The sequence below is a fragment of the Microtus pennsylvanicus genome, chromosome 15 (assembly GCF_037038515.1).
Source record: "Microtus pennsylvanicus isolate mMicPen1 chromosome 15, mMicPen1.hap1, whole genome shotgun sequence".
NCBI classification, from domain to species: Eukaryota; Metazoa; Chordata; class Mammalia; order Rodentia; family Cricetidae; genus Microtus; species Microtus pennsylvanicus.
Genome location: NC_134593.1, coordinates 28,032,838 through 28,059,138, shown reverse-complemented (window position 1 = coordinate 28,059,138; position 26,301 = coordinate 28,032,838). Strand labels below are relative to the sequence as shown.

The 26,301-nt window shown below is 40.5% G+C and overlaps 1 protein-coding gene and 1 long non-coding RNA gene across 3 annotated transcripts in view; both read left to right on the top strand.

Annotated features, from left to right (window-relative positions):
* The window catches only part of Adam7 (ADAM metallopeptidase domain 7), a 33,952-nt gene extending 11,422 nt beyond the window's left edge, over positions 1-22,530 (top strand). Inside the window, exons 8-23 of the mRNA XM_075949785.1 lie at positions 1,449-1,520; positions 2,290-2,459; positions 5,137-5,221; positions 6,936-7,066; positions 8,684-8,858; positions 10,247-10,336; positions 11,546-11,741; positions 12,133-12,235; positions 13,140-13,326; positions 15,015-15,095; positions 15,710-15,788; positions 16,241-16,346; positions 16,711-16,810; positions 19,683-19,745; positions 21,532-21,588; positions 22,486-22,530. Of these exons, the coding sequence (XP_075805900.1) occupies positions 1,449-1,520; positions 2,290-2,459; positions 5,137-5,221; positions 6,936-7,066; positions 8,684-8,858; positions 10,247-10,336; positions 11,546-11,741; positions 12,133-12,235; positions 13,140-13,326; positions 15,015-15,095; positions 15,710-15,788; positions 16,241-16,346; positions 16,711-16,810; positions 19,683-19,745; positions 21,532-21,588; positions 22,486-22,530 (1,740 nt within the window). The remainder of the gene's footprint in view (positions 1-1,448; positions 1,521-2,289; positions 2,460-5,136; positions 5,222-6,935; positions 7,067-8,683; positions 8,859-10,246; positions 10,337-11,545; positions 11,742-12,132; positions 12,236-13,139; positions 13,327-15,014; positions 15,096-15,709; positions 15,789-16,240; positions 16,347-16,710; positions 16,811-19,682; positions 19,746-21,531; positions 21,589-22,485) is intronic.
* LOC142835466 (uncharacterized) overlaps positions 1-26,301 on the top strand; it is a 506,414-nt gene that overhangs the window by 328,607 nt on the left and 151,506 nt on the right. The gene's annotated exons all lie outside the window — the stretch shown is intronic.

The following is a 26,301-nucleotide window of genomic DNA, read 5'->3' as shown; positions in this document are numbered from 1 at the left end:
GCAATGTATGAAAATTTAAAACTGTGAAGACAAAGGGACAGGTATAGGGTTTTCAGATAAGTTGAAGCAAAGAGATACATTAACTCTGTGAAATTTATCTGGCATGTGCTATAAGCAAGCTATAAGGAGATTGTGTATGTTTCAAGAATAATACATTTAAAACATCAGTGAAAATACCATCCTTAAATTTGGCACAAAGTATTTGGCAGTGACAAGGATTGGGGTCATCATTTAAAATACAGTTGGTACCACTGACCTAAGAACTTCAAGGAGAAAGAAGAACACACTTGTCTAACCGTCAGGCAACACCAAACACTGAATAAAGGGTTGGAACTAAAGGCACAAGGCTCCTACCCATCATTCCCCTCTACTCTCCTTGGGTTGCCGACTTTAACCCTGTGGTCTCCCAGACAGCCTCAGACTCTTTCTATAGTGTATTTTAGGCAACTCCTCCCATCTGATTATTAGAAATCACGTTTACCCCCTAGAATTTAAGCATAGTGTGGGAGCAAAGGAAACAGCGATGAGAGGGTAAATGGTAGTAGAAGTGAAGACGTAAAGAAATGCCTTGAAAGGAAGCTGGTCAGCAAACAGCATCCAAGATTCCCAGAAAGATGAAGAACAGCTGCTCGATAAAGTTAAGAGGAAGACACATGTGGACCAAGAGAAGAATTTCAGAGACTTCCAGCAGGATTCAGGAAAGGCATCCTTGGCTCTGATTTTTAGCAGGAAAGGAAACTGACCATGTGTGCTTGCACAGAAAACCCTCCTCTATTGTTCAATACATTTCATTAATAACTAGTGAAAGAAATATGGTTATAAGAACAGAATCAAAGTCAGAGCAGTTAAATCAACTTGGCCTCATAAACCTTGTCCTGGAGAAAAGCAATGGTCAGGTTCCTGTCCCTCTCTAGTACACAATTCAATGTGAGCTCTATCTTGACTGTGTGATTTTTGTGACTTTTTTTACATTCAGATTCTCAGGGGCCAGGGGGAGTAAACTTGCTGATGCTTGCAATGCACTGGCTGTTATGTAACTTTAATAGTTGTGACTTGGGAATAAAAATGGGCTCTAGAGAATACTAAGCAGCTGCTTTAAAAAAAAATCAACAAATGTAATGAAATAGAATCGGAAAAGATGTCCAAATTTAAAAGAAGACCTTAAAGTGCTAAGCCAAAGCACTTCTCCAGGAACTGCAATGTCTAGTTATTTTATTTAAAAATCTATTATGTCTTCATAATTTGTTCAATTTTTAGTTCACTGGAAAGAGAACTATTTTCTATTGCCCTAGAGGCTGCATTTTCACTTTTTTCTTTTCTTTCTTCCTTCCTTTCTTTTGTTCTTTCTTTCTTTTTTTTTTTTTTACACTATCTCAATAGTAACTGAGTTATTTTTCTGGGCTTTTCTAAATATCGGTAAGTAACAAGTACTGTATTTGTGTTTACAGTACCACAGAAATAACAAACCCCAAAACAAGCTAAGGAAACGAGTTTGGGGAATGGTCAACTTTGTCAACATGGTAAGTTTTGCTATAACTTGAATCAATCTGAAAATATAAATGCAACGCACTTTTTATGCTAGATCTCTGAAAAGACTGTAGTAATAACCTTGACATCGAGCCAGCATAAACCACAGGCCCACTAGGTCAACTAGTTAGTAAAAATTGCTTCAAAACAGTCAGCAACAAACCACAGCACTGAAGTTTGGGTTTACTAAGTAAATTATGCTTGTTATTTAAATTAATCCTAGAACTTGCTCACTGATGCAGACTGGTGAGATGCCTCCGTGGATAAAAAACCATGAAGTTGGAATACTAAAGACATATGCAACGTGCCTAATTTTTTAGCTCTTTCCCACAGCATTAGACCCTCCCTGTCTTCTGTTTGTTTCATTTTTTCAGTGCTTTGTAATTCCTGGATAATTCTGGGTAATTCCTGTTGACCAGCAGGATTCTTCCCCTCATAGTTTATAGCCTTCTAATTTGCTCGTGAAAGCCTCTGATTGTTTCTAACATTTTCATTCTTAACATTTCTATCTCTATACTTAAAGTATTTCCAAACATTTTTATCATAGTTTATCATAGTTTCTTTATTGAAATTTATGGAAATTCACCCAGTGTTCTATATAATAATCTTCACTGAAGTTCAGTATATCAATTTAAACAAGAGCTGTGCTATTTAAAATGTACATAACAAGTTGAAATTGTTTTTTAATAAAAGGGAATACAGATAATAATGAAAGAAACGTCTAACAATTTGGCTTTGCAAAAATTATTCCTCTTTGAACAGATTTATAAAACCTTGAACATCCATGTGGCATTGGCTGGCCTTGAGGTATGGTCATCTGGAGACAAGATAGAAATCGCATCAAATCTAGAAACTGCCTTACTGCAATTTTCAACTTGGCAAGAAACAGTTCTCAAAAAAAGGAAGGATTTTGATCATGTGATTTTACTGAGGTATGTAATTATTCTATTTTCCTTCACATATTGGGGCAATTATTCTTATTTAAAAAGAAAACAGGGCTCAGGAGATGGCTTGGTGGGTCAGAGGACTAACTATAAAAAATATGAGAACCTGAATTTGAACCCAAGCCACCATCTAAGAAGTTAGGTGTAGCCATCCACGTTTTTAGCTCTTGTGACCCCAGCACCATGAGTCAGGTAGAAACAGGAGAAGCATGGGAGCTTGCTGTCCACCAATCCTCACTCCAGGCTCAGTGGAAGACCTGTCTTGAGAAAGCAAAGCCATAGCCTGATAGTTCTGAACACTTGATACCCACTTTTGTTCTCTCACGCTCACACATGGGCGTACATATGTGTACACGCATGTGCAAATAAACCACACATACTCAAACACACAAAAAGAAAAAAATAGAATAGGACAAATAAATAATGCATAATAACACAAAATTATTTATTTGGGGGGATTTTTATTATATAAGAAAAGTATTAATTATGAGTATAGAAAAATAGAATATTTAAAATAAGTAGAATATTTTGTAATAATTTTTTCTAATACTAGTTAAGACTGTAAAGAAAAAAATATATTCTTATGTAGAGTTGAAAATGTGCCAAAGCAAGGATAAGTTGGAGTCCCTTGGCAATTTCCTATCACCATTCAAAGCCAGCTTCTCTCTAATATTTCACTAAATCTGGCTTTCTGGACTATCTCATCTGATAAGTTGATCCTGCTATAGCTTCAATATCCCTACACACAAGTTTGAGAGGATCTACTTAATTATTAATTCCTCTGTTCAATATATCTAGCATTATACTTAGCCTAGAGGAAAATGATGAATACAGGAATGAAATTCATAGGCTCTATAATAATAAGCACCTTTGCTATCACACTCTGGGAGAGCTACCTGAGAGCAATAATAGCTTCCAGCTTGTCGCTGATGCTGCCAAAGTCACCCACTCTACCTACCTGTTTCTCTGCCTATAATGCCAATATCTCCAGAGTCCTCAAATCTAGTCTGCGGAGCCTCTCTCCAGGGTTAACTAGAGGAGGTCTTTCAGGCCGAGTTCAGAAGCAAACAGTTCTAAAGACTGTCATGAGATGTCCAGTCCAGTCATCTAGTAGATTGATGAGAGTGAGCCAGACATCAGCTCTCATCTGATGGACCCAAAGCACTTCTCTTCAGGAGTGTACCTTGGGTATAGACACTCATAGACGGTCATGACCAAAAATAATAGGGGATGAAGCACAGTAAAACATCATCATAAACTTCAGGGTGGGCAGGTTGGGGCCCCTATTCGTACATTAATGTTTAAATATGTATTTATTATTTATGATGTGTGTGTGTGTGTGTGTGTGTGTGTGTGTGTGTGTGTGTGTGTGTGTGTGTGTGACAGTGCATTTGTGAAGGTCACAGGACAATTTTCAAGAGTCAGTGGATCCTGGATATTGAACTCAGGGAGTCAGGCTTAGAGGCTAGTGCCTTTACCTACTGACTTAATCTCAAACCACGTGTGAATTTTTAGAACACATAAAACTATCTAAATAGGTGTAATGGAGAAGAATATTTTAGTAAAATAATTTTGCTTATTTCACAGGTAACTTTTCAGATCACTAAGTTATTTGAAAAGTGGACTGATCACTATTCACCTGGACATTGTATCTGGGAGTTCTTATACACTGAGCTATAGAATATTTCCCACCTATAGTCACATAGATATAGAAAAAAAGACAATGCATATGACACTGTAAATGTTTATGTTTAAATTCAGATGACTTTGAGAGAAGTCAGCCTCTGGCCTGTCCTTCACATTTCCCATGTTCTTCCAAGATCTCCAAAGATTGGCAAGCCCAGAATACTGTGTTCCTCTAGAAGCACAGCCAGACTTTGACACACTGAACACAGGGCTAGAAAGAGGGTGCATCTTCTTAATTAAAACAATAAAAGGCAGAAACCAGGTCCTTCATCTCACCTTTGTTCTTGTATTTGAATTTCCTGATTGTCTAAGTGTTCTCTTCCTGGTAGTGATGGCTCTGTTTACAAAGGCCCCAATCTAAGCACTGCTCTCAAGTCAAGTGAAAATTAGATCCCTACAATGTAGACATCTATCACTTTAGAGATTATGGGAATGGCCTTATTTTTATACAATGGGGCATTTAAATGTTGGATTAGACCTATCATTGCCCCTTTGTGTTTCTATAATTGATAAATGACTTTAAATGTTATCAACTATAATCAAATAATTATGATTCTGAGAGCATCCACTATAACATATTTTCCTCCCAAACATTTTAAGTTTAATTGATTAGCTTGTTGTGGTTTTTTGTTTGTTTGTTTGTTTTGTTTTGTTATTTAAATTGTTTTATCCAGAGTTGAGTTCAAGGTATACAAGAATTGAGAAAAATGAGATTCTTCCTCTTTCATTTTGTTTTCTTAGAAAACATTACATTTTTTTTCCAATTTCATCCTAAGACCTCCTTTAGTTTTTTTGGTGTCTCTAGGTTTAACTGAGCCTTGTATCAACTCAGGTCATCCATGGTGCCCATTAACTTCAGAAATGAGAAGACTGTTTGAGCAAAGGGTGACCCCTATGGTGGTTCACTGCAGTTTGAATTTGGTGTTAATGAAACTGTTCTGTCAGATTAAAAATAAGTATTCCTGCATCTTGTTTACAGTGGGAAATGGCTCTACACACCTATGCAAGGAATTGCTTACCCAAGAGGAATGTGCCAAGCCTTGCGTTCCTGCAGCATTGTTAAGGTGGGTCTAAAATATTTCTAACATTGTACCATTTACCCAAATATTTGAGTGAATTTTCTATATCTATCTGAAACACATTGAAACGCTATGTGTGATTTGTATTTGACCTCTGTTTTCCAAGGTATGTCATGAAGAGACCTATCTTCCCTTTAGTAAGTGAGAATAACAAATGTGTCTTATGAAAAACTATAGGGAAAGAATGAAGGTAAAACACAGTTCAAAGCTCAGAAGGACAGGTATGAAAACCACCACAGGGTATTCTGTAACTGTAAAATTCTTCCATGTATCAAACGTAACTACTTATAAGGACAGGTAAGGTCCATGCCACTTAGGGTAATTTAATCATCAGAATTGCTTTTAAACTGAAATAAACAAATACAAAGGTCACTTAATTTGTCATATCAAGACAAGCTTGAAAATCATGTTCAGCAAGTAGAGGACCTATGAGCTATTGTCTCTCTTTGCCTGTGCGACCTTTATCCAAGGCTCAAAGCTTCCAGTAAATGGTGCCCATGGACTCTGTTAGAGACATGGTTGAAAACATGAAGGTATTTATTACCTTATCTGTATTTATCTCTCCAGCTTATTCTTGCTGAGAGCCAAGCTTAAAATAACTAGTATTTATTCAAATAATCTCACCCACTGGTTATTTTATAATCACTTTCATGAGATAAGGTCTGCCTACGAACTCAATTTACCCCAAATGAAGCTATTACTTTTTCAATTATCTTATTTTAGTCAAACAAAGAAACCTTTGAAACTTCATATGAGCAAAGATGAAATGAACAAATTAAAGGTGACCTATTAACTTTATCAGAACTGTATAGCCTATGCCTCTTTGAATTTTTTTATGAATATATAGGTTAGAGCATGAACAGGTCTATGAGGCCAGGCAATAATCATTTCTGCCTTGGATTTTAATTTCTGACTCCCAGAGGTTTCTCATGACAGAAACTACCTTTACAGGATTATATAGATTTGTTGTTCAATACAGATCAAGACAGATCAAAAACAAGAACACCAAACCTCTCAGTTGAAGCCCTGGAATATCTAATACAGAAAAGACACCAACACCACCCATAAAATTGTTTAGGACATTTGTCTTAAGTTCCCATGGGCTTCAGTAACAAAATACCAGAAACTGAGTAGGCTGTAAGCCATGGAAATATATTTCTCACAATTCTGAAATCTGAGAAGTCCAAGGCAAGGATCTAATCCATTTGTAACTGGCAAGGGTCCACCTCATGGCTGAAGGTTAACACCTTCTCTGCATGTCTCCCACGGTAGGGTAGAGATAGATGTTTCTCCAGAGCCTGTTTGATTAGGGCATTATTACCATAGTTGAGGAACTTGTCATCTTGGCCTTAAACACTGCAGTCCTTCGAGCTTAAGGTTTCAGAACGTAAGTTTGGGAAGGACAGGGCAGTCGGGCATAGTTAACAATTTTAGCTGTTTGGAAAACTGAGTCTCTGCCAACACATAGGAGTGGGCTGTGCATCAAAAAGTTCAAGTTAGAAATATGTAGAAGGTCATTTGCCCAATTTCCATTATAAATTATAGTTATGGACCACCCCTCCCCAAATCCATACAGACTAACTAAGATTTAGAAATTGAGCCTTTCAGACCCTAGTTTAAAGTGATACCCATGTACTAATTTGGGGTCTCTTACAGACATCTCTTACAGCTGTGTGTGTGTGTTTTTTTTTAAAATCAGGATCTTCTACCAGATGTAAATATAATCGGGAACAGAATGGCGCATCAGCTGGGGCATAGCCTGGGCATGCAACATGATGAGTTTCCATGTACCTGTCCTGTGGGGAAATGTGTGATGGGCGGTAGTGGAAGGTGAGCCCCTGATAACGCACATAATAAATTTACCTTTTATATATTTTTGAAAAAAATTATATAATATGTTCTGATCACACTTTCCCTTCCCCAAATCCCAACTTCTCCCACTTCTTCCCCACTCACCCAACTCTATCCCCCCTCTTTAAAAGATAAACAGGCAAAAAAACCCCAAAAAATACCCAAATAAAACAGACTAACAAAACAAAGCAAAAATGTAAGAAATACAAATAGAAACAAACCAAAATCCCCAAGCCCTTAAAAACACAAAATTTAAGATCATAATATAAAAACAAAAGAACAGTAAAACAAATGTTCAAGCAAAACCATATGAGGCAACAAGAGTCTACAAAGCTACAATTTAGTTTGTTTTCTGTTGACCCCGCTGGGCAGGGTACCCTTAATTATCCTTAAGTACCCTTTAAGTGAGACTTTTTTGGAGAAAACTCCTTTTTTTTTTTTGCAAGTAGCTGTCAATAAGAGATTGCATTACAATATACAATGGGTGACTTACCTTGTTGTCATCTTTGGATTCCTTTGAGCAGAGGACCTAAGTTTAGCAGCATCCACATTGGGAAGCTCACCACCACCTGTAACTCCAGCTCCAGGAATCTGATTCCCTCTTGTGGCCTCAGTGGGTAGCTGTACCCATACCTGCACATTAACACACACAAATACATATAATTTTAAACCAAATAAATATTTTCAAAACGATGAAAAATAGTTAAAGCTCAAAATTCAGTGGCTGTCACAGAGTAGAACTGTGATATGTAGTATCTGATATCAAACTAATAATATTATCAAGGTCATAGCAACCCTATTTAATGGCCTCAAGTCTGCAAAAGGCCTTCTGTATTCAATCACTGAAGGTAATTAAAAACAAATAAAGAAGGAGTGAAGTGTTGTTTAAAGAGGGGCATTTAGAAGTTATGAGGATGTTTCTAATATTAATAAGCAGTTTATTTGCACAAGTATAATAGAGAACTACTCCAACCCAGGCACTGTGTTAACTTACGGTTATTTTTAAGGAAATGAACTTGAGGCCCTTCTTGACTTGGTGGAGAAGTTTGTGATCTTTCAGAGATGGTGAATCAGATTTATATTCTTATGTGGTTGTATTACAAGGGGCACATTAGAGGCTGGAGAGATAGCTCAGTCTTTAAGACTACTTACTGCTATTACAGAGGATTGGGGTTCAATTGCCACCATCTATATGAAGACTTGTAACCATCTTTAGCTCTAGTTCCAGGGGATCCAACACCCCCCTTTCTAACCTCTGCAGGTACTAAGCACATAGTCATAGATATACATACTCTCATAACATAAAAATGTGCTCTTTTAAAAATAAGAGGGGCACATTAGAGGTAAATAGGAAGCAGAAGCACAGACAATCAAGTACCTGTTGGCATCAGGAAGGGTTTGTCAGAAGACACATAACCTAAGTTTTTCACTGAAATAGCATTTGATAGTTGTGGTTTTGGGGCACAACTAGTGAATCATAAGGAGCTGTGACATGCTCTGCTCTCGTAGTTAGCGTTTGTATTTCTTTCCCAACCCCTCATTCATTTTTCACAGCTTCCTTCATGTGATAAACTTTCATTTTTACCTTGTCTCTAGCATCCCTGCAATAAAATTCAGTAAATGCAGCCAAACCCAATACCAGCAGTATCTGAATGATCAGAAGCTGGCATGCATATTCAACAATCCACTGCCTGCTGATTTTATTGAGTATCCATTTTGCGGGAACAAGAAGGTAGACGAAGGAGAAGAGTGTGACTGTGGATCAGTTCAGGTATTTGCAAATGATGTCCTCTTTAACAAGGTTGGGGTTCAGCTGGAATTTCAGCAGACGATGTTCTCAGTGACGCCTTAGGAAGCTGTTCCTCTTGTCCACTTGGAGCTCGGCTGTTGAGGCAGCCTCATTTCAAGCTTCTTAGGAAATCTCAAGTCATATGTGATGATCTTGCTGGAGACCAGCAGCACTGCATTTGCCTAGCTTACATGTTAACTGCCTTGTCTTATGGGAAGTATCCTTAAGCAGGATCACGCAGGCACACATAGTAGGTGGTAGTCATTCTGTAACATGGCCTAGTCAGTCAAGCTTTACTTAGAGCTTTGGGAAGCTTGTCTATAGCTGGGCAGTTGTAATTATAGAAAAGTCTCTTTTAGTAGAAAGACAAAGGGCCTCTAAATTTTTCATATATTTATTGAAGTCTAGATCCTCTAGAAAAGCCTTAAAGGCAAATTTTCAGGTAATTCTTAGTATGCTTTTAGAAGCTATTTCTTCTAGAAACTCACCCAATAAATGTGCGTCCTCCACTACTTTTGCCTCAAATGAACAAGGCAGTGTAACCCTTTGGAGATGTGCTAAACTATGAAGCTAGTAGTCCTCCAGTGTAGCTTCGGTTTACGGTCCCACCAATCTGCTGGGACTGCAGTCTGAAGACAACGTTTTCTATGGTAGCTCTAGACACCGCCCAGTTCAAAGTGCTGTAACAGGACAGCAACCAAGAAACACTCTAATGAGGGTGGGGCTGACCCAGAGAACTTGAAAGCTGTTTTCAGTGTCTCAGATGCAATAAGAAAAAGTTGCTGGCTTTGGACAGGGATCCATTTGCCCCGTGCATGTTTTGGAATAAGCCAGAGCTCTGTTTTAATGTTTGGAGGCCTTAAGTGATCAGACGTAGACAGACAACTGCCTCAGAAGTTTCAATTTTGTTCAAGAAGACAGGACACCTAAGTGTGGCTACTTTATTGTTATAATATAATAATGCATTGAACAAGAGAGAGAGAGAGAGAGAGAGAGAGAGAGAGAGAGAGAGAGAGAGAGTGTTCAGGTTGAAATCCATGGCATCTCAAGCCAGAGGAAAGATCTTTAGACACTATATTATCTCACACCAGACTTTAGCATCTAGAAACAACAGCAGCTGGGAGGTCACTGTCTTTGGACTCTTCCCACCAATGAGAGTTCATAAACTGGGAATGACTGAGGGAACATGAGAGAAGGCAGCAAAGTGGAATCCCCCCAAGGCAAGCTGCACCAGTAATCTGATTCACATCCCTAAGCCAAGGGCCCTGCCTTTCTCTGGAGCTCTTGAAGGGGTGCAAGTAATTAGATCGTCAAATAGGAACCAACACACGAACCCATTTGTGACGACGTCTCCATTTTCCTCTTACCAGGAATGCACCAACCCTTGCTGTGACGCACGCAAATGTGTCCTGAAGCCGGGATTCACGTGTGTGGAAGGAGAGTGCTGCAAATCATGTCAGGTGAGGCCCTCGGCTCCCGAGGACTGCTGCGTTCTCACTTCAGGTGTCAGGTGAGACCCTCGGCTCCCGAGGACTGCTGTGTTCTCAGTTCAGGTGTGTGGAATAACAAAGCGCTATCTGACCCTGGCTGGCCCTGCAGTTGTAATGACGGAATGCAGTGTCCCTTCTGAACACCCAGGAGTATTTCATCTGAAATAGTCTGATATCTGAACAGATGATGCTCTGGTCCGGGTTATAGAGAAGATGGTTAGCATCTTGGTGTTTTTAGGAGTCAAATCACGTGACCAACACTATCCTTACCCATGTGTGGATCAGTGTCAGTCTAAACTCAAGTGGGACGGAAATTGATATCCCGACAAAAGTTCATCTAAAGGAGAGCAGAGTATACATAGACACTAGATGCCCAGGGATAGAATTTAAAAAAAAAATGACCAGAAATTCAGATCGCTCCAAGGAATTTTCTTATGCTTATCTGACTCCACTGAATCACAATTGTAAGCTCACGAAGGAAATAATCGCTTTATGCATCTTCAACTCTTCCTAGGAATCCCACACATTTAAGAGAATATCTTTGTGCATGTCCCTGAACAATGAGAGGCAGGGTATTGTTACAGTTTATGTGGTGGAATATTATCTGTTGGTGACAGAGATTCTGTGTTATGCACTAGATGGGTAGGAATTCATTGGAGTTGATATTCCAGAGCTAGGAATGCAGAAAATAGGAAGTAAATTAAAACATCTGCCCATTTGACCAATTTTGTCCCTGTCAGCTCTGCCTAAGGCTAGGCTTTTGTAATATCAAATTTCAAAACCATTATCGTGGACTGGAGAATTGGCTTAGTAGTTAAAAGCTCAGACTGTTTTTGCAGAGGACCCAGGTTAGGCTCCCAGTACCCACATAGCAGATGTAACTCTAGATCCCGGGATCTGGTGCTCTCTTCTGGCCTCTGTGGGAGCCAGGCATAAATTCATGCAGGCAAAACACTCAGACACTGAAAATAATTAAAGCTTTTAAAAATACCTCACTATCTTCTCATTCTTAAAGCCACATAAAAACCATGATCTCTACAGATGATCATAATCCTTCGCATCAAGAAGGAAGCTGTGATCCTGTCTCTCACAGACCAATTAAGCGTGTCAGCTTTCTACCTGTACTCAGTTTCGCCAACTCACACATCAAAGATGCCAATTCCTGTTTCTCTTCAACAGATTAAGAAGGAAGGGACCGTATGTAGGCCAGCGAAAAATGAATGTGACTTTCCTGAAATGTGTACTGGCCACTCCCCTGAGTGTCCTAAGGACCAGTTCCAGGTCAACGGGTTTCCTTGCAAGAATGGCGAAGGCTACTGCTTTATGGGGCAGTGTCCTACTCCGGATGACCAGTGCTCAGAGTTGTTTGGTGATGGTGAGAGATAGTCACGGGGATAAATGATCAAGACAATAGTCGGTATTTCTGTTGCTATCTAAGAATTTGGGGTATAATTGGAGATAATATAATTTGTAATATAGTTTCAAGGCCTCATCTAACACATCGCTGGCTGCAACCTCTCTTGCTGATTTTACTTCCCAAGCAATTGATGGGCTCTGCATCAGAGCTGCTCTGCACCCGTCCCTCCTACACATTTCTCTATTCCCACTTCAAAACCTTTTATATTTCTCAATAATTTATTGACTTCTTTTCACCATACCATTCTGTGGCATGATTTGGCAAGCTTAACTGCATTAGGAAAGGAACCGCTTTACGATTCTCAGTGTTCATTTTCTTTTTCTTTTCACTGTGTAATTTTGAACCCCAGGAGCACAAGAGAGTCATGGTCTTTGCTACAAGATAAATAAAAAAGGAAACAGATTTGGATACTGCAAGAAAAAGGGAAACACATTTGCTCCCTGTGATGAGAAGTAAGTGCCCCATGGAAACAGATGTCCAGGAAAGTGAATTGAGAGCTCATAAAGACTCCATTTTGAAAGCTGTTATTCTGATTTTGCTGAGAATTAGGAGGAGCATGGAAAGCCCAGACCCCGGGCGTTATTAGTCAAATTTGCCGAGTTTACTAGTTGGGGTCCTGGAACGGAAAGAGTAAAGAAGGGGTAAGATGGGTGGAAAGAAAGGGAGGAGAAGAATGCTGCCAAACCAGGGAAAACAGGAATGGAAAGCATGTTTTAAAGGGGGTAAATTAAAGAGCGAAGGAAAACAGCGAAGGCCTCTAAAGAAATTGGAAGTGAGACTGATCTCCATGAGTTAAACTCCCTTCCGGGTTCGTAGGCTGCCGTTCTGTGTGGCCTTTCATGTGTGGCAAAATAGGGACTGGACTGAAAGGAACAATCCCAGAATCCTCCGGTCAAGCTCCCCATGGCTTTTCTATACTCCATGCAGAAATGGAGTGGCCCTCACTTCCCTCTCAGTTGCTCACTTCCAGTGGCGAACCTTCTGTGCAGTGGGTGCTGAAGAACCACGGCCCCCAGGCTTGCTAGAATTTGTTAATATCAAGAGAGGAAGAACAGCTCTTAGTGTTCCCATTAAAATTATGCTAATCAAAACCACTAACAAATATCCTTTGTGAGTGTTAATGAATATTGCATTTTAAGAACTTAAAATTCTTTCAGTGATTATTTCCCACACTATCTATTCAGGTCAGTTCTTAGAGTTCGGGCTTTAAATATCTGAGAACTTTTTCGGTTTACCACAGTCCTGGAAACTGCCAACCAATGGGGTTTGGAGGAAAGCGGCTGGGCTGGTTGTCTCATCTCTGAAACGTTGGTTCCTGGTTCTGAGTCTGAGAACATTCTACTTCTTTTCCTCCAGAGATCTCAAATGTGGAAAGCTCTTCTGTGCTGGAGGGCAGCGCTCGTCGCTCCTCGGAGAGAGTAAAGTGTATAGCCTGACTAATCAGAAGCAGAATGTGACCATCAAATGCAAGACCATGTTTTTAAACCACAATTCTAGAGACATGGGCCTGGTTAATACTGGAACGAAATGTGGGGACGGAATGGTAAGAGGACAGCGGCTCGCCAACATCATGGCTGCTGGGATTGACTCCAGATGGGTTTCTATGTGGGGAAACGGGGGGAAACAATGGCCATGTTTCCTGTTACTTATTGAAGGAGAGGGTAGTGATAAGATGGTAATATTATTCTTGCTTAATTGCCGTTATCCTAAATTATATGTAATTGGTATAAGTATGCTTAATTAGTATCTTAAAATAGGCATCTAATGAAATTATGCATGGCTTCTACTCCAGTTAATGTTACTGACGCCAGCAAGCACTCTGCCTTTTATCCCTTCCACCATGTTGATAGACTACGTACTACGGTTTCGTAATTAGGCCTGCTTCCCGCGGCCTACAGACCAGTGTACTTGATTATGTCCTACACAGAGCCTGGCCACAGAAATGCTTTCCTGGGGCTGTGGAGACAGGGGCATACTGGATCTACAGGAAGAATGCTGGCTACTCGCGGAGTATTGGACCTACTTGGATTTCAGCTTGACTTGCTACAGTTAATTTTAACAAAGAGAAAACAAGGAAGACTTTTTACTCTATATTCCAGATTTTAGTAATTATTATGGCCCACACTTAATTATTATGCATATCTGTTGGGTACAGTATAATCTTTCAGCACATATGTAGAATGAGTAATAACCAAATCTGAGTAATTAGGATAGACACCTCTTTAACAGCTGACCATTTCCTCATGTTGTGAACATCCAAAACCCTCTCTTCTAACTATGTTAAAACATACAATGAGATATTATTAATTACAAACATTCTGCCATACGATCCACTAGAAATTACTATTCCTGGTTAATTGAATATTTAAACATATCATCTTGAGTCCCCCTTTTCCTTTTCCTGGCCACCCCACCAGCCTTTGGAAACCGCAGTCCAGTTCTCTACTTCTTAAGATCATGGTTCTTAGCTTTCGTGTGTGATTGAGAATTCCTGAGCTGTCTCAGGTGTGAAATTCCCAACCTGTGTCTGACATACCTCACGTAATCTGCCTCCCACACTTACTCAAGTTGCCACGATGACGTGCTTTTATTCATTCTGCAGCTAAGCTGTACTCCGTGACATGTTTGCACACTTTTATGTCCATGTATTGATGGACGCTGAGGTTGAGTCACTATCTTCTTTAGCATGAATAATTCTTCAAAAAGCATGAGAGTCCAGAAAAGAGTTTTTTAGAAATAAATTCCTGCATAAACACAACACGAGGCTCTTTGGTTCCCATCTGCTTGTTTAGAATACAGCACTAACAGGACAAAAAAGGATGAGGCACAAGGGAAGAGGAGGGAAGAGAAGAATGGTGAAAGATTGGAGAGTAGAGGAAGAAGAAAGGAGATCAGATGAAGAGAGAGGGAGGGAGAGAGAAAGAGGTGTTATTCTATCCATTCGTATAGGGGAACTGAAACTGTCTTTGCGGTTATCTTTGGTTTGACTAAACACCCAAAGTTGGTAAACTAAAGCAAGACATTTCTCAGTATTATATCAAGTCTACTTGTGATTCCCCTCAGGGAGATTGACATGGGTGTCACAAGAGTGAAAGCAATCTCCCCTAGTGCTGCATCCAACATGCAACTAAGCCACATAAGAAGGAATGCAGAATTCCATCTGTCAGTGTGTAAAATCACGTGTCCCGTAAGTTGCGCCACTCTAATTCACGCCGATTGCTTCCCCTCTAGGTCTGCAGTTATGGCGAATGCGTACAGATGGAAAAGACCTACAATACCAGCAGCTGCCCCTCCCAGTGTGAGGAAAACGCTGTAAGATTTCATTGCCTCTTAAAGTAGTATCTCAGCATCCTTTTTTTCCCCTTACCTTAGCCCTCACTCTTGAGCCTGTGTGGAAGTAAGCTTATTCTTTTAAAGAGCTATATATTTTCTTTACATTTTATATATAATCAATAAAATCAGTGCAAAGAGCCAACCCGGATATTATTGAATTACCATTGTTAAAGGGAAATAATTTATTATCTATATTGATAATTTAGAAACCTACTTTTGTGTATACATATAAAGCTTAAGTGTGAAGTTTAAATTTTAATTTTTCCTAATGTCACTTACAGTTAAGTTACACTAGTATCAACCTCAGCCCAAAGGTTTTGTAAAAACACACACATTCTAAATTTGTTTTTAGCTCAACACTGCCCAATGCTAATGGTTTATATCTGGGTGAAACATCATCCTGAAACCCGGCTATCACTTAGAATTTATTAAGATATATATCAGATACTCCTTCAAGTACTAGAAATCTATAGTTATGGATAAATGGATGGATTGGCCTGATGCAAAACTAACATTAGCAAAAATGAGCTGCAAAGCAGGCTTTTCTCAGTCATTCGATAACAGTAGCAATACATGATTGGCTGCTCTTCCAGGTGGATGACCGTGAACATGAGTGCCACTGTGAGGAAGGAGCAATAATTACAGACTGGGGAGAAACTTTAAACCTTACCAGTAAGAACTATAACTCTCATGTATGTTCAAAGTCTTCTGCCATGAAGGTTTTGTCTCATCTGCCATGTATTTGCTGTGTTTCCACGAGGGTTTTTATGGCCCTGCCTTCCTATTTTGCATGTTTGGAGACCCAAACTAAATTTACTACATTTGCTTTTTAGAATTAACATATCTTCTAGACAACTGTCACTTATGACTTCTGAAACCCAAACTGCAATGGGGCTTTTTCTAGCGTTGGTTAATAACTATCAAGCAAACGTTTTCTTGCTGACTATGGCTTTCTTTAAGCATGCTGGAATCTTGGGGTGGATTGTTAATTGTGAATAGAGACTATAATAATTTGTGCCGTGTTGGAGGACAGGGAGCTAAAGCCCTTTGGGGAAGAAGTGAGATTGTAAGTTCTACTATCCTCAAGTGGATGGCCCGCTGAAGTTCCTGTTTTTATGTTGTAGGTGTCTCTATCATGGTCGTTGTGCTCGTCATGGTCATCATTGGGGTTGGACTTGTCATATTACTAGTCCGCTACCAGAAATGCATCAAGATAAAGCCAGTTCAAAAGTATGTCTACATATTCTGCGTGAACGGAGGCCATCACTAAATACATGCTAACTCTGTGGCCACAGAACATATCAGTGTGGGGTGATCTGGGTCTACTACTGAAAACCAGATAAGAATGCCAAATCAACCTTTTACCTGTCTGTTCATCTCCAAATACTTATCCTCTTGGTTTCCAAGTTTCTTTACAAGCTGAAAACCTGTTTAGCTCTTTCATACAATACAAATGTTGGTTTCTCTCTGAGCTGCAGTTGAATGGTTACAAGGTACAAGCTACACATCACTTAAAAATATCCTGTGTGGTATAATTAGAATCTCGTGTCTTTTCCAACAGCCTGAGTCAGTGTTCTGTGTTCCCTCTTCACAGCTCTCCTAGAGAAATGCTGGGAGTGGAGAATAAAGGATACTTTCCCGACGAGAACCCTACAAGGAGGGACCCAGTCCTGACAGATATCCACCCCCTACATGTGAGATACTTTTATTTGTGACAGCTAATGAACTGTCACATGTGTGTTCATATATTTTTTATTATTGTAGTGTTCTATTTATTATTATTATTAATCTATATACATATGGATATATGTGTCTACCTGCCTGCCTGGTTTTGTGTATGTGTGTGTATATGTCTATCTATCTGCCTGCCTGTCTGTCTGTCATATATCTGTGTAGACAGAGATCAGAGGACAACTTTATAGAGCCAGTTCTTACCTTCCACCTTTAAGTAGGTTTTGGGGATTAAAGTTAAGGCTTTAGGCTTACGTAAGATTTGAAAGATGAGCCATCTTCCCAGCTCTGTCTCTCTGGCAAGTATGTATTTTCAATGTGGAACTCACCCTAAGCTAAGCAAAGTGGGAGCTGCTTAGAGGCATGCTATACAAGGGAAGATTTCACTGTTTAAGTGGGGGCAGGGAGGACAGCAGAATCAAACAGATATCATACAATAACCAAGACTTATTTCAGAGCAGAAAGGACTTACTAAATAAAATATCACCTTGTGTACTAGTGGAAAAGTTTACAATTGTAAACCATATTCTAGGGTATAAAACAAACTAAATTAAATTCAGGAAAAGTTAGACCACATACAAACTGTATTCTCAAAATAATATTGTATTAGTAATAAAAAACAAAAAGAGACCAGAAAAATATCTCAAATGGAATTTTAGTAAGAAACCCTAAAAAAAACCCTCCCCCATTAAATGAAAAACAGCCCAGGCTAGCTTCAAACTCAAGGCTGTCCTCCTTCCTCAGGCTCCTGAGTGCTGGAATTATACCATGTGCCACCATCACATCTTGCCAGGCATTCTGTTTTAATCTAAGTAATCGATGCCATTCTTGACAAGTTTACCCTAGCAAAATGGTAAAATGCCTCTTAGGGCCCAAGACTTGAGCAAAGGATGGAGAGCCTCCAATTGTTTCTGTTATCAGCCAGCTGATTCTAGGCATACTGCCAATAAAAATAGAAGGATAAATCTTTTTTAAAGATGCTTTTGTTTTATGAGTGTGTTTTGCCTGCCGGTATGTATATGCACTGTGTCTGTGCTGGTGCCTCATAGGTCAGAAGACAGCATTAATTTCCCTTAAACGGGGGTTACATGCAGTTGTGGGTGACCACGTGGTTGCTAGGAACCACACACAGGCCCTCCACAAGAGCAGCAAATGTGTCTAACCACCGAGTCTCTGTTCAGTCTATGTTACTAGTATTATAAAATTCAGGACTTTGAGGGTTTTGCTGCAAGTCTGATAGTACAGTTTTAGGTATTTTGAAGCATTTGCCCAGATGCTTTGCTTCCCAAAATTCTAGGCTTTTCCTAATATTTGCAGAATATCTGTTCCCCACCCTCATGATGCTCAGAGGCCTTGGGGGGGGGGGGGGGGAAGCAAAACAAACAAACAAAAAAACAAGTCTGAACTCCACTGGAATATTTAGGCAAGAATAATTCATCTTAATCTTACTATATGAGAGTTTATCATTTTCTTTATCAATTTGTGCCTTTTCCTATGTCATACTTAATGCTGAGATGATTAAGTACAAATCTTAATTGTTTTTATACACAGGAAGTACTGTGTGATGGTTTTCTAAAGGTACAAGGAGAATTTTCTGGCATGAAAATATACGATGGTAGTATCCATCTTATCTAGTTGCCCCAGGGTTAAATGAAAAAGTCGATGTACTTTGTGTCTGGTGGACATTTAGCACTTACGATATGCTAATTATCTACTAAGTCTTACGTGCTCTGCAGTTGCTTTCCTAATTACAGTTTCCTTAAATAACTGTGTATAAATTAGGTGCATTTCATGAGCTGAGAGCCAAGTTGAAATTCTCTAAACCACAGGATGAGGGCGGGGCAACTGTCAGAGAAGCCAACCCAGGGTTTAAGCAGAGCTGAGACATACTTGTTACTTGTCAAGGCTGCAAGTTTAAGTTGGGTACAGTTGTGTATGCCTGTAATCTCATCACTTGTGAGACCGAGGCAGGAGAATCTAGAGTTCAAGATCAGCCTTAGCTTAATAACAAAACAAGGCAATATTACTAACACCTTAGCAGCGTTATGGCCTTTTAGGTGAAACAGAATGCTCTGAGAAGTTTGTTGATTGTCACAGTGATTCAGCTTCATGTTGATGATATACGCACTATGTACAGTTTTGTGGACTTTACAGGAATCTGTAGGCTCTTAAAATATTTTTTTGACATATTAACTCCCTACGGAAGGCCAATCTTCATCAAAATTGTACGAAGAAGACATCTATGCACACATACATACATAATACAAGCATGCATACATACATATATGTACATGCACACACACACACACACACACACACACACACACACAAATGATGCCTGGCTTTTTCTCTTTGGAAGGGAGTGCCTTCCTAGGTCTTGCTTTTGCCGGTCCATGTTTTCCCATTGTTTCACTGTTTTCTGAGGAGTTAACAGAAAGTAAATTAAAGAGGGGCACCTCAGTCGTGTACATGTTCATAGGCAGTTTGGGAGCACCCAAAGAGCTTCCAGGTTCATAACAATGTAAGTGGCTGTGGCCTTTCTCAATGCCACCAGGACTTTTGAGATCTGGAGACTAGTAGACCCTTCCAGGGCTACTCACGCCACAGTATACTAGGAAGATCTCACCTTCTGCCTCCCATAGGTGTTCTTTACAGAACAGGTCTTAGATATGCTCATATGTTAGACAGCAGTCTACAGAAGATTGCTGTTTCTACAACTCTTCTTATTTGTGCATTTCCTGGATCTGTGTCTCAGGAAACTCATTCTGTGGTCTTGGAAAGAGTGGTCCTTTCTCGAGGAGTACTCGCTGGTTAATAGCATCTTTTCATCAACAGAGTGCTGCAGAGACATTGGAGAGCCTTCCGTCCAGCTTCTCAAGCCCTCACTACATCACACTGGTACGTCCCTTCCCTTGATGGGATGTGCCCATTCGTGTCCATTCATCTCCTTGTTGTCACTTAACTGTCGTTAGCTCCTTGAAAAGACCCCGTAACAGCACCCAGATCTTGGGTTGAAATATAAATATGACTAACTGACTCTAATACACCATGTTCTTAGCCTGGTGGGGCTGAGCAGAAGAGAAGGAAATGAGCCTGCACTCCCAGAGATGCACTTTGTTTAAAACATTCATAATTGGTCATAAGTTCTTGATGATTGTCTGTCATTTTAAAAAACCATTTCTTTTAGTTAGAATATATAGTTACAGGCTTCAGTATGGCATTTTTCACACAGACTTTGTTTGGTCTTCCTTCTCTGCTTCTCGCCCTCATCCCCCCAATTCTCTTGTGCCCCTTCACCCCTTTCTTCTTTTGTACCATTTATATTCTGTTACCAACTCCTCCCACCTCTTTCTTTAAGCCCACTTTTGGCATCTCAAACCCTCATTCTAGTTTTGTGATCCATAGCCACAACCAAACACAAAGTTAATATCCACAGTCCACATAGGAAAGACACATGAGATATATTTGTCCTTCCGAATCTGGGTTAATTCACTTACTGGAGTAATTTCCAGATCCAACTGCCTTCCTGCCAATACAGTTCCATTGTGTATCTGGATATGTTCCTCTTACTTCATTTATCTGCTGAAGGACATGTAGACTTGTTTTACTTTCTTATTGCGACAGGACAGGGAACCCTGATTGCTTTTCAGGCTGGGGGGAGACTTAATTGGGGGAGGGGGAGGGAAATGGGAGGCGGTGGCGGGGAAGAGACAGAAATCTTTAATAAATAAATAAATTTAAAAACAAACAAACAAAAAAAAAAACATTACAATGGATGTCTGAGAACCTCCCTGGTAGGGTTTGGAGTCCTTTGTGTTTGTGTCCAGAAGTGGTCTAGCTGGTATGAGTCACTGTAATTACTGAGTTTACTTTTATTATTTAAATTCTGTTTTTAATTGAATGCCTTATTTATCACCCCAATTCTGGTCCCAGTTTTGAGGGGAGAAACACAGTGATAGTTTTCACTTAGGCCCTAATTAGCTCCAGGGTTCTGGACTTTCAGTTTGCCAAGATGGTGAAAATAAAAACTTATTATAGATTCTCCAGTATGACCTGGGTCCTTGCGCATCTTCAAAGTCTCACAGGAAGGTACCTCACACTTGAAGCTAGGAGATGTATGTACATCAGGATTTTCAATCCTGTACCTTCAAATCAGCTGTTCTCCCTAAGCGGATGAGCAAGAGGCCGTCTGTGGCCAGAGCACGTCTGTCTGGGGTTCTTCAGTATCACAGAAAGGATCTCGTATTGTGTCTAGCAGAAGCTGTTCATGCGGCTTTCCAACTGTATTCCCTGCAGAACCTGTGTGGTCCGTATCAAAGATGGCGCTGGTGGGTTTCAGGAGACATGCTTGAATCGTCTCTTATATAACATATTCTTAGAGATTCACACTTTACTAGAGCTGCATGGCTTCTCATGAGACCTTATCTAAGCAGAAATTCCTCAGCCTCCCCCCATCCAGTAATGATTCATGAACTACCTTAAATGTGTTTTCTCTGTTCATGGAACAAAAAGCAGTGTGTCCTGTGTCTGTGCTCATGAGTATGCATGAGTATGTGTGTGTGCTGTTAGCAAGAAGTACTCTGCCCTGGGGGTGGGGGGAGGGGTTAAGTGCATGTGTGCATATACGTATCCTGCTCACAATAGCTGGTTCAGTTCCTGATAGAGCATATGTTATGTGTTATAGAAATCTATCAGCAAGGACTCAAGAGGCATTGCAGATCCCAAGCAAAGTGACGACATGGTAGGTTCCTGTGGCATTGAGTGCATCCCTATTTAAATATTCAAATGCTCGCATTCTTCAGTGTCCCTTACCTACCCATTCACTAACTAGAGCTATCGTCAGCACTTATGACAAATAAGTATGACAAACAACGAATATGAGAATTTTCTCTCAGAGTGTATTGGCTATCCCCACAAGCTGGGGTTCCTTGATATATTTTAGAGGGCATGATGGTCCGGTTACCATGGCAAGGGAACACTGTTTACTAAACTGCTCCATTACTAAAGATTTTTCTTACCAAGTCAACCCATGACTGTGGGTGAGGGGCACTGTCCCATTTGAATCATTATATCTATATTGGAAACAATTATTTAAAAATAAGATTTGATAAAGAAACAGAATGACTATTTCTAGTCTGTATTTTTGAACTTCTGCCTTTTCTCTTTCACCGTCTTTCTGTTGTGATTGGTCCATTCATTTTAGAGCACAAGTCACTATGACTACTATCTCACTATCTCAGGGGTGTGAATAAAAGCAGATCAATAGGCCAGTGAGAGAGTCCAGAAGGGGCAAGCCTGACCACCTGAGTTCCATCTCAGGACCCCATGGAAAAAGGAGAACATCAGCCAGCTCCCTAAAGTTGTCCTCTGATCACCATAGCTATACTGTGGTGCTCTCTCTCTCTCTCTGTCTGTCTGTCTGTCTGTCTGTCTCTTCTCACCCTCTTCCCCTCCCCATACATCTCTCCCTCTCCCTTTTTCCCTCTCCCTCTCCCCCCTCTCTCCCTCTTTCACACACACACACACACACGTACATAATTTTAAATTAGCAAAACAGAATCCATGAAGGAGGGACTGAAATACATGTTTATAGATTTTACAGAAAACAACTCATTCTTAACCATCTGCTTCTGTTCAGAACTTGAAACTGGATATCCAGAACGGCTGCGCAAGCCTGGGATGAAGAGCCTCCATGCAGCTCGCCCCAGCCTTGATGTCTTGCTAAACAGATCTTGGCTGTTTTTCCAAACAGTCTTTAACTGGCTAGAAAATTCTCAGGAGAAACAGTTCCTTTAATATTTAGCCACACGAGCACAGACTGTAAGCTCCAGATTAATTGTGTATGAATTTTTCAATGGGCTTTCATTGAATGCCCAAATAGAAAGTCTCTCTCCTCTAGTAATCTCCTACATGATTTTCTAAGAACTAAATTGAACAGTGATCATTTCATAGCCTCACACAGAAGGAACAAACAAGGCCAGTGATTGAATGGTTACTTTGTTAAGGTCATAAGAGCAATTACTTTCAGGGCTGGAGTATGGTCCAGGCCTGTGATCACCAAAGGTTGTGTCAGGATGATCTCAGGTTCAGGGTCTATGGGGCTGCAAAGATAGATCAGGTCAAGACTGGGAGACTTGATGAGAATTCTTTAACAAAAGCATAACATTTGAAAATGGACTAGGGACATTGGGAATGAGCTCAGCAGTATTGCATGGTGGGACACTCCCTAGATTCAACCCCCAGAACTAAAACCAAACCAAACCAAAACAAAACAAAACAAAACCCCAGAAAGATCAAAACAAACAGAGTGCCTATTTTGATTTTCAAGATACATCATTGAAATCTGGTTTAAATTAGATTGTCTCCCGTAGACATGTCAGGGAGGTAAGTGCAGGATAGTAACTTACACCAGTAGACTAAAAGTGCAGAGAACTACAGAACGTCCTCATTGATTACAGAATAGCCAGAAAGCACAGGGCTGCTAGAAACTCTGGTTTCCTAGGTCCACCTTTCTAGAGTTCTGTAAGCAGCTCTGTAGATGTCAGGGACTTTTAAAGTTCCCTCCACCTTCTTATGTGCCTGCTAGATCCCAGAAGCCTCAGGATACCTGGATGAGTGCTCAGTGTTCAGTTCCCGTCCTGCGGATCTCTGCAGGCCTGTGAGTCTGTTGCCTTGTGTGGGGTTCTTTCCTTATACAGAATCTGTGGGTGGGAGCACTCTTGCTCTCACAGTGTCTGTTTTCTTGTTGGGGACCGCTAAGCCTGCTGAAGCTATTGCTATTTTTTCCCTATACTGAAATAAAGATCTCAAACGTTGAACAAAATGTTTGTGATTCAATGAAATAAAAGCAAGAGAAGAACAGAGTGTACTGTCCTTGGTGGTGTTTCTGTGGCTGCGCCCTTGCAATTTATCCTCTTGGAAGCATCCCTGAGAGCCCTGGTGACTCAGCATATCACACACATCAGTTTCCCACTGCATCTCATCAATGGATTTAACCAAAGTTGCTTCTTTAAGAAAAAATATTGGGCTGGAGATGTAGCTTATGGTGGTGGGGGGGCTAGAGAGTCAGGTCAGGGAGAAGAAGAGGAGGGGGAGGGAAGAAGAGAGGGGGAGGAAAAGGAGGGAGAGGAGAAGGGAAGGAGAAGGAGAAGTGAAAGAAGGAAGAGGAGTAAAAGGAGGAAGAAAAAGAGGAGGAGAGAAAGAGGAGGGGGGAGGAGGAAGAGGAGATTCCAGTACCTGCAATAAAGAGGCAAGGAACTACAAAGTCTGAAGCTAGCCTAGGCTGTGATCTCAAGGCAGTCTCAGCTACACAGGGAGACTTTGTCTTGAAAAACTGTGGGCTGTTGGTGTAGCTCAGTGGTAGAGCTCACTGCTAAAACTTTTAGGTCAATCTCTGCACCGTAAGAAAAAAGAATGGTACATGGGTAATGTTTTTATGCCTGAACACTAAATTATTCTATGTAAATCTATGAGGACTAAAAGAGAAATTCCATTATTCAGTGAGAAGTCCTTCTCTGAACATGCTGTGAGAAGTATAAACATATTTGTGTCTTCCTACAAGGGCAGAATGTATCAAACAATGGCAGCTTCAGGTGCTGCTTTAATTACACTGGCTGTGATTTTGCTTGATAGCTGGCCTAGCCATTGACAGTCACGGGTTCGATCATTCTATTACTAACTTTTAGATTATACACCGTAATATGTATTTTACAGAATGACTAAGAAAGGAATAATGAGGCTGAGCAAGCGAGAGGTGCTGTCCTAACAGAGGGAGAGAGCTGATGCAGGGGTGATGATGCAGGTATTTTGGATGGTCCTTAGGGGAGAGCTGATGCAGGGGTCTAAAAACAGTCTGTAGAGACCAGATGAGACGTCTTACCAGGCCCAGGTGCAGAGCTGTGCAGGTCAGAAGTCAAATGCAGGTACTGACAGAAGGTGACAAGGGTCAGCTTGAAATGGTCCAAAAGTCCTGGACAGAAGAAATTAAACTCAAGCTTGGGGGCTGAGGCAAGAGTCCTTTTCGGTCTCACCTGAATGAGGCTGAAAACAAGTGACTGGGTAAGCAGTCAACTTGCCTGCTGTGCTTTGGTCTTGGGGCGCTCCGTTAATGTTATGAGATAAGGGGGAGGACTTCAATCTGGTGTGACTGGTCAGTGCATGGTCCAGTATTCATCATAATATTGTATATTTTCAGGTGTTCTTAATACTTGGCACAAACGATCAGTCTGTATCTCCTGGTGTGGTTGGTCATTACATCTGAAAACAAAACGTCGAATGACTTTCTTGGCTCTTTCTTACACTCAAACTCTGGTAAAGACTGTGGGTTTATGAACTCGAGCATTCAGCCTGGGCACAACCAAGGATGTGTGAGCTGATATCTCACATGGCACATGGTAATTCAGGATAGGTCAAGCTTCTTCCCCTCGGTCCCACTGAACCAGACAATAACATAGTATGCAAACATAGGGAAAGCCTCGCTTCCAGAGTCTCCTGAATGTGCCATGTGTTGGTGAAGAACACACACATTGTAGTGTCATTCAAATCCCTTATTAAAGGATCGCCCTCTTGATTTTTTTCCTATTTTTCATTGGTGTCTATCCAACATCTCTTCAAAAAAAAAAGTTTAGCCCAATTGTTTCTTATCTTGCCTTGGTCTCCACATTCAGTTGACTTCTGGTCATTGTTCCCCAAACGTCTTCTTTCTCTCACTATAACTATGTCTGGCCTTTCCCAAAACTCCATCCTCCTGATTTCCCACTAAGCAATCTCTCCAGAGTTCTAACCTGCTTATGCTTAATTCGGGTAATCCCAGAGCCTTTTCACAGGCTAGTCCATTAGATGTTACCCATAGTTCTCCAAGCTTGCCCAAGCTAATCTGCTGATGAATCATATCCCATTTGTCCTTAGATGAGGCATATGTATCAGGTAGTAGAGGAAGCTGAAGCTTCTGGGTCTTTCATGAGCACAACTTCTTGTAATGTCCCAGTATTTTTCAGATCATTTTGCCTCTGTGTTTATTGCTATCTTTTCCTCTCAACTGGGCATCAAACTCAGGTCTTGGTGCACACAAAACACACCTTCTATTATCAAGCTTCACCGCTAGCCCTGCGGATTTTAATTGGCCTTCCATGGACTGTAGGAAAAAAGCGAGACCTTTATGTGCACAAGTGTCAAAGCCTGTAGTTGAAAAACAGAACGGAGATGTACTTTGATGAAACTGAGCTTGCTAGTTGCAGCTGAGACTGGGAGAGGATCAACCTGATCACTGAATGGAGAGGGGCTCTAAGAATGAACTCAAGCGTCCATGTTTCCATCGTCCATCCATATATCCCTCAGTGTGGGGTTCGGAACCAGAGCCAGAACATAGAGAATAAGGACTGAAGACCAGCTGACCAGTGACCATGCTCTGCAGCCTACACACAGACCATTAGTTCCTAGGGTTTAGGTAAAACTG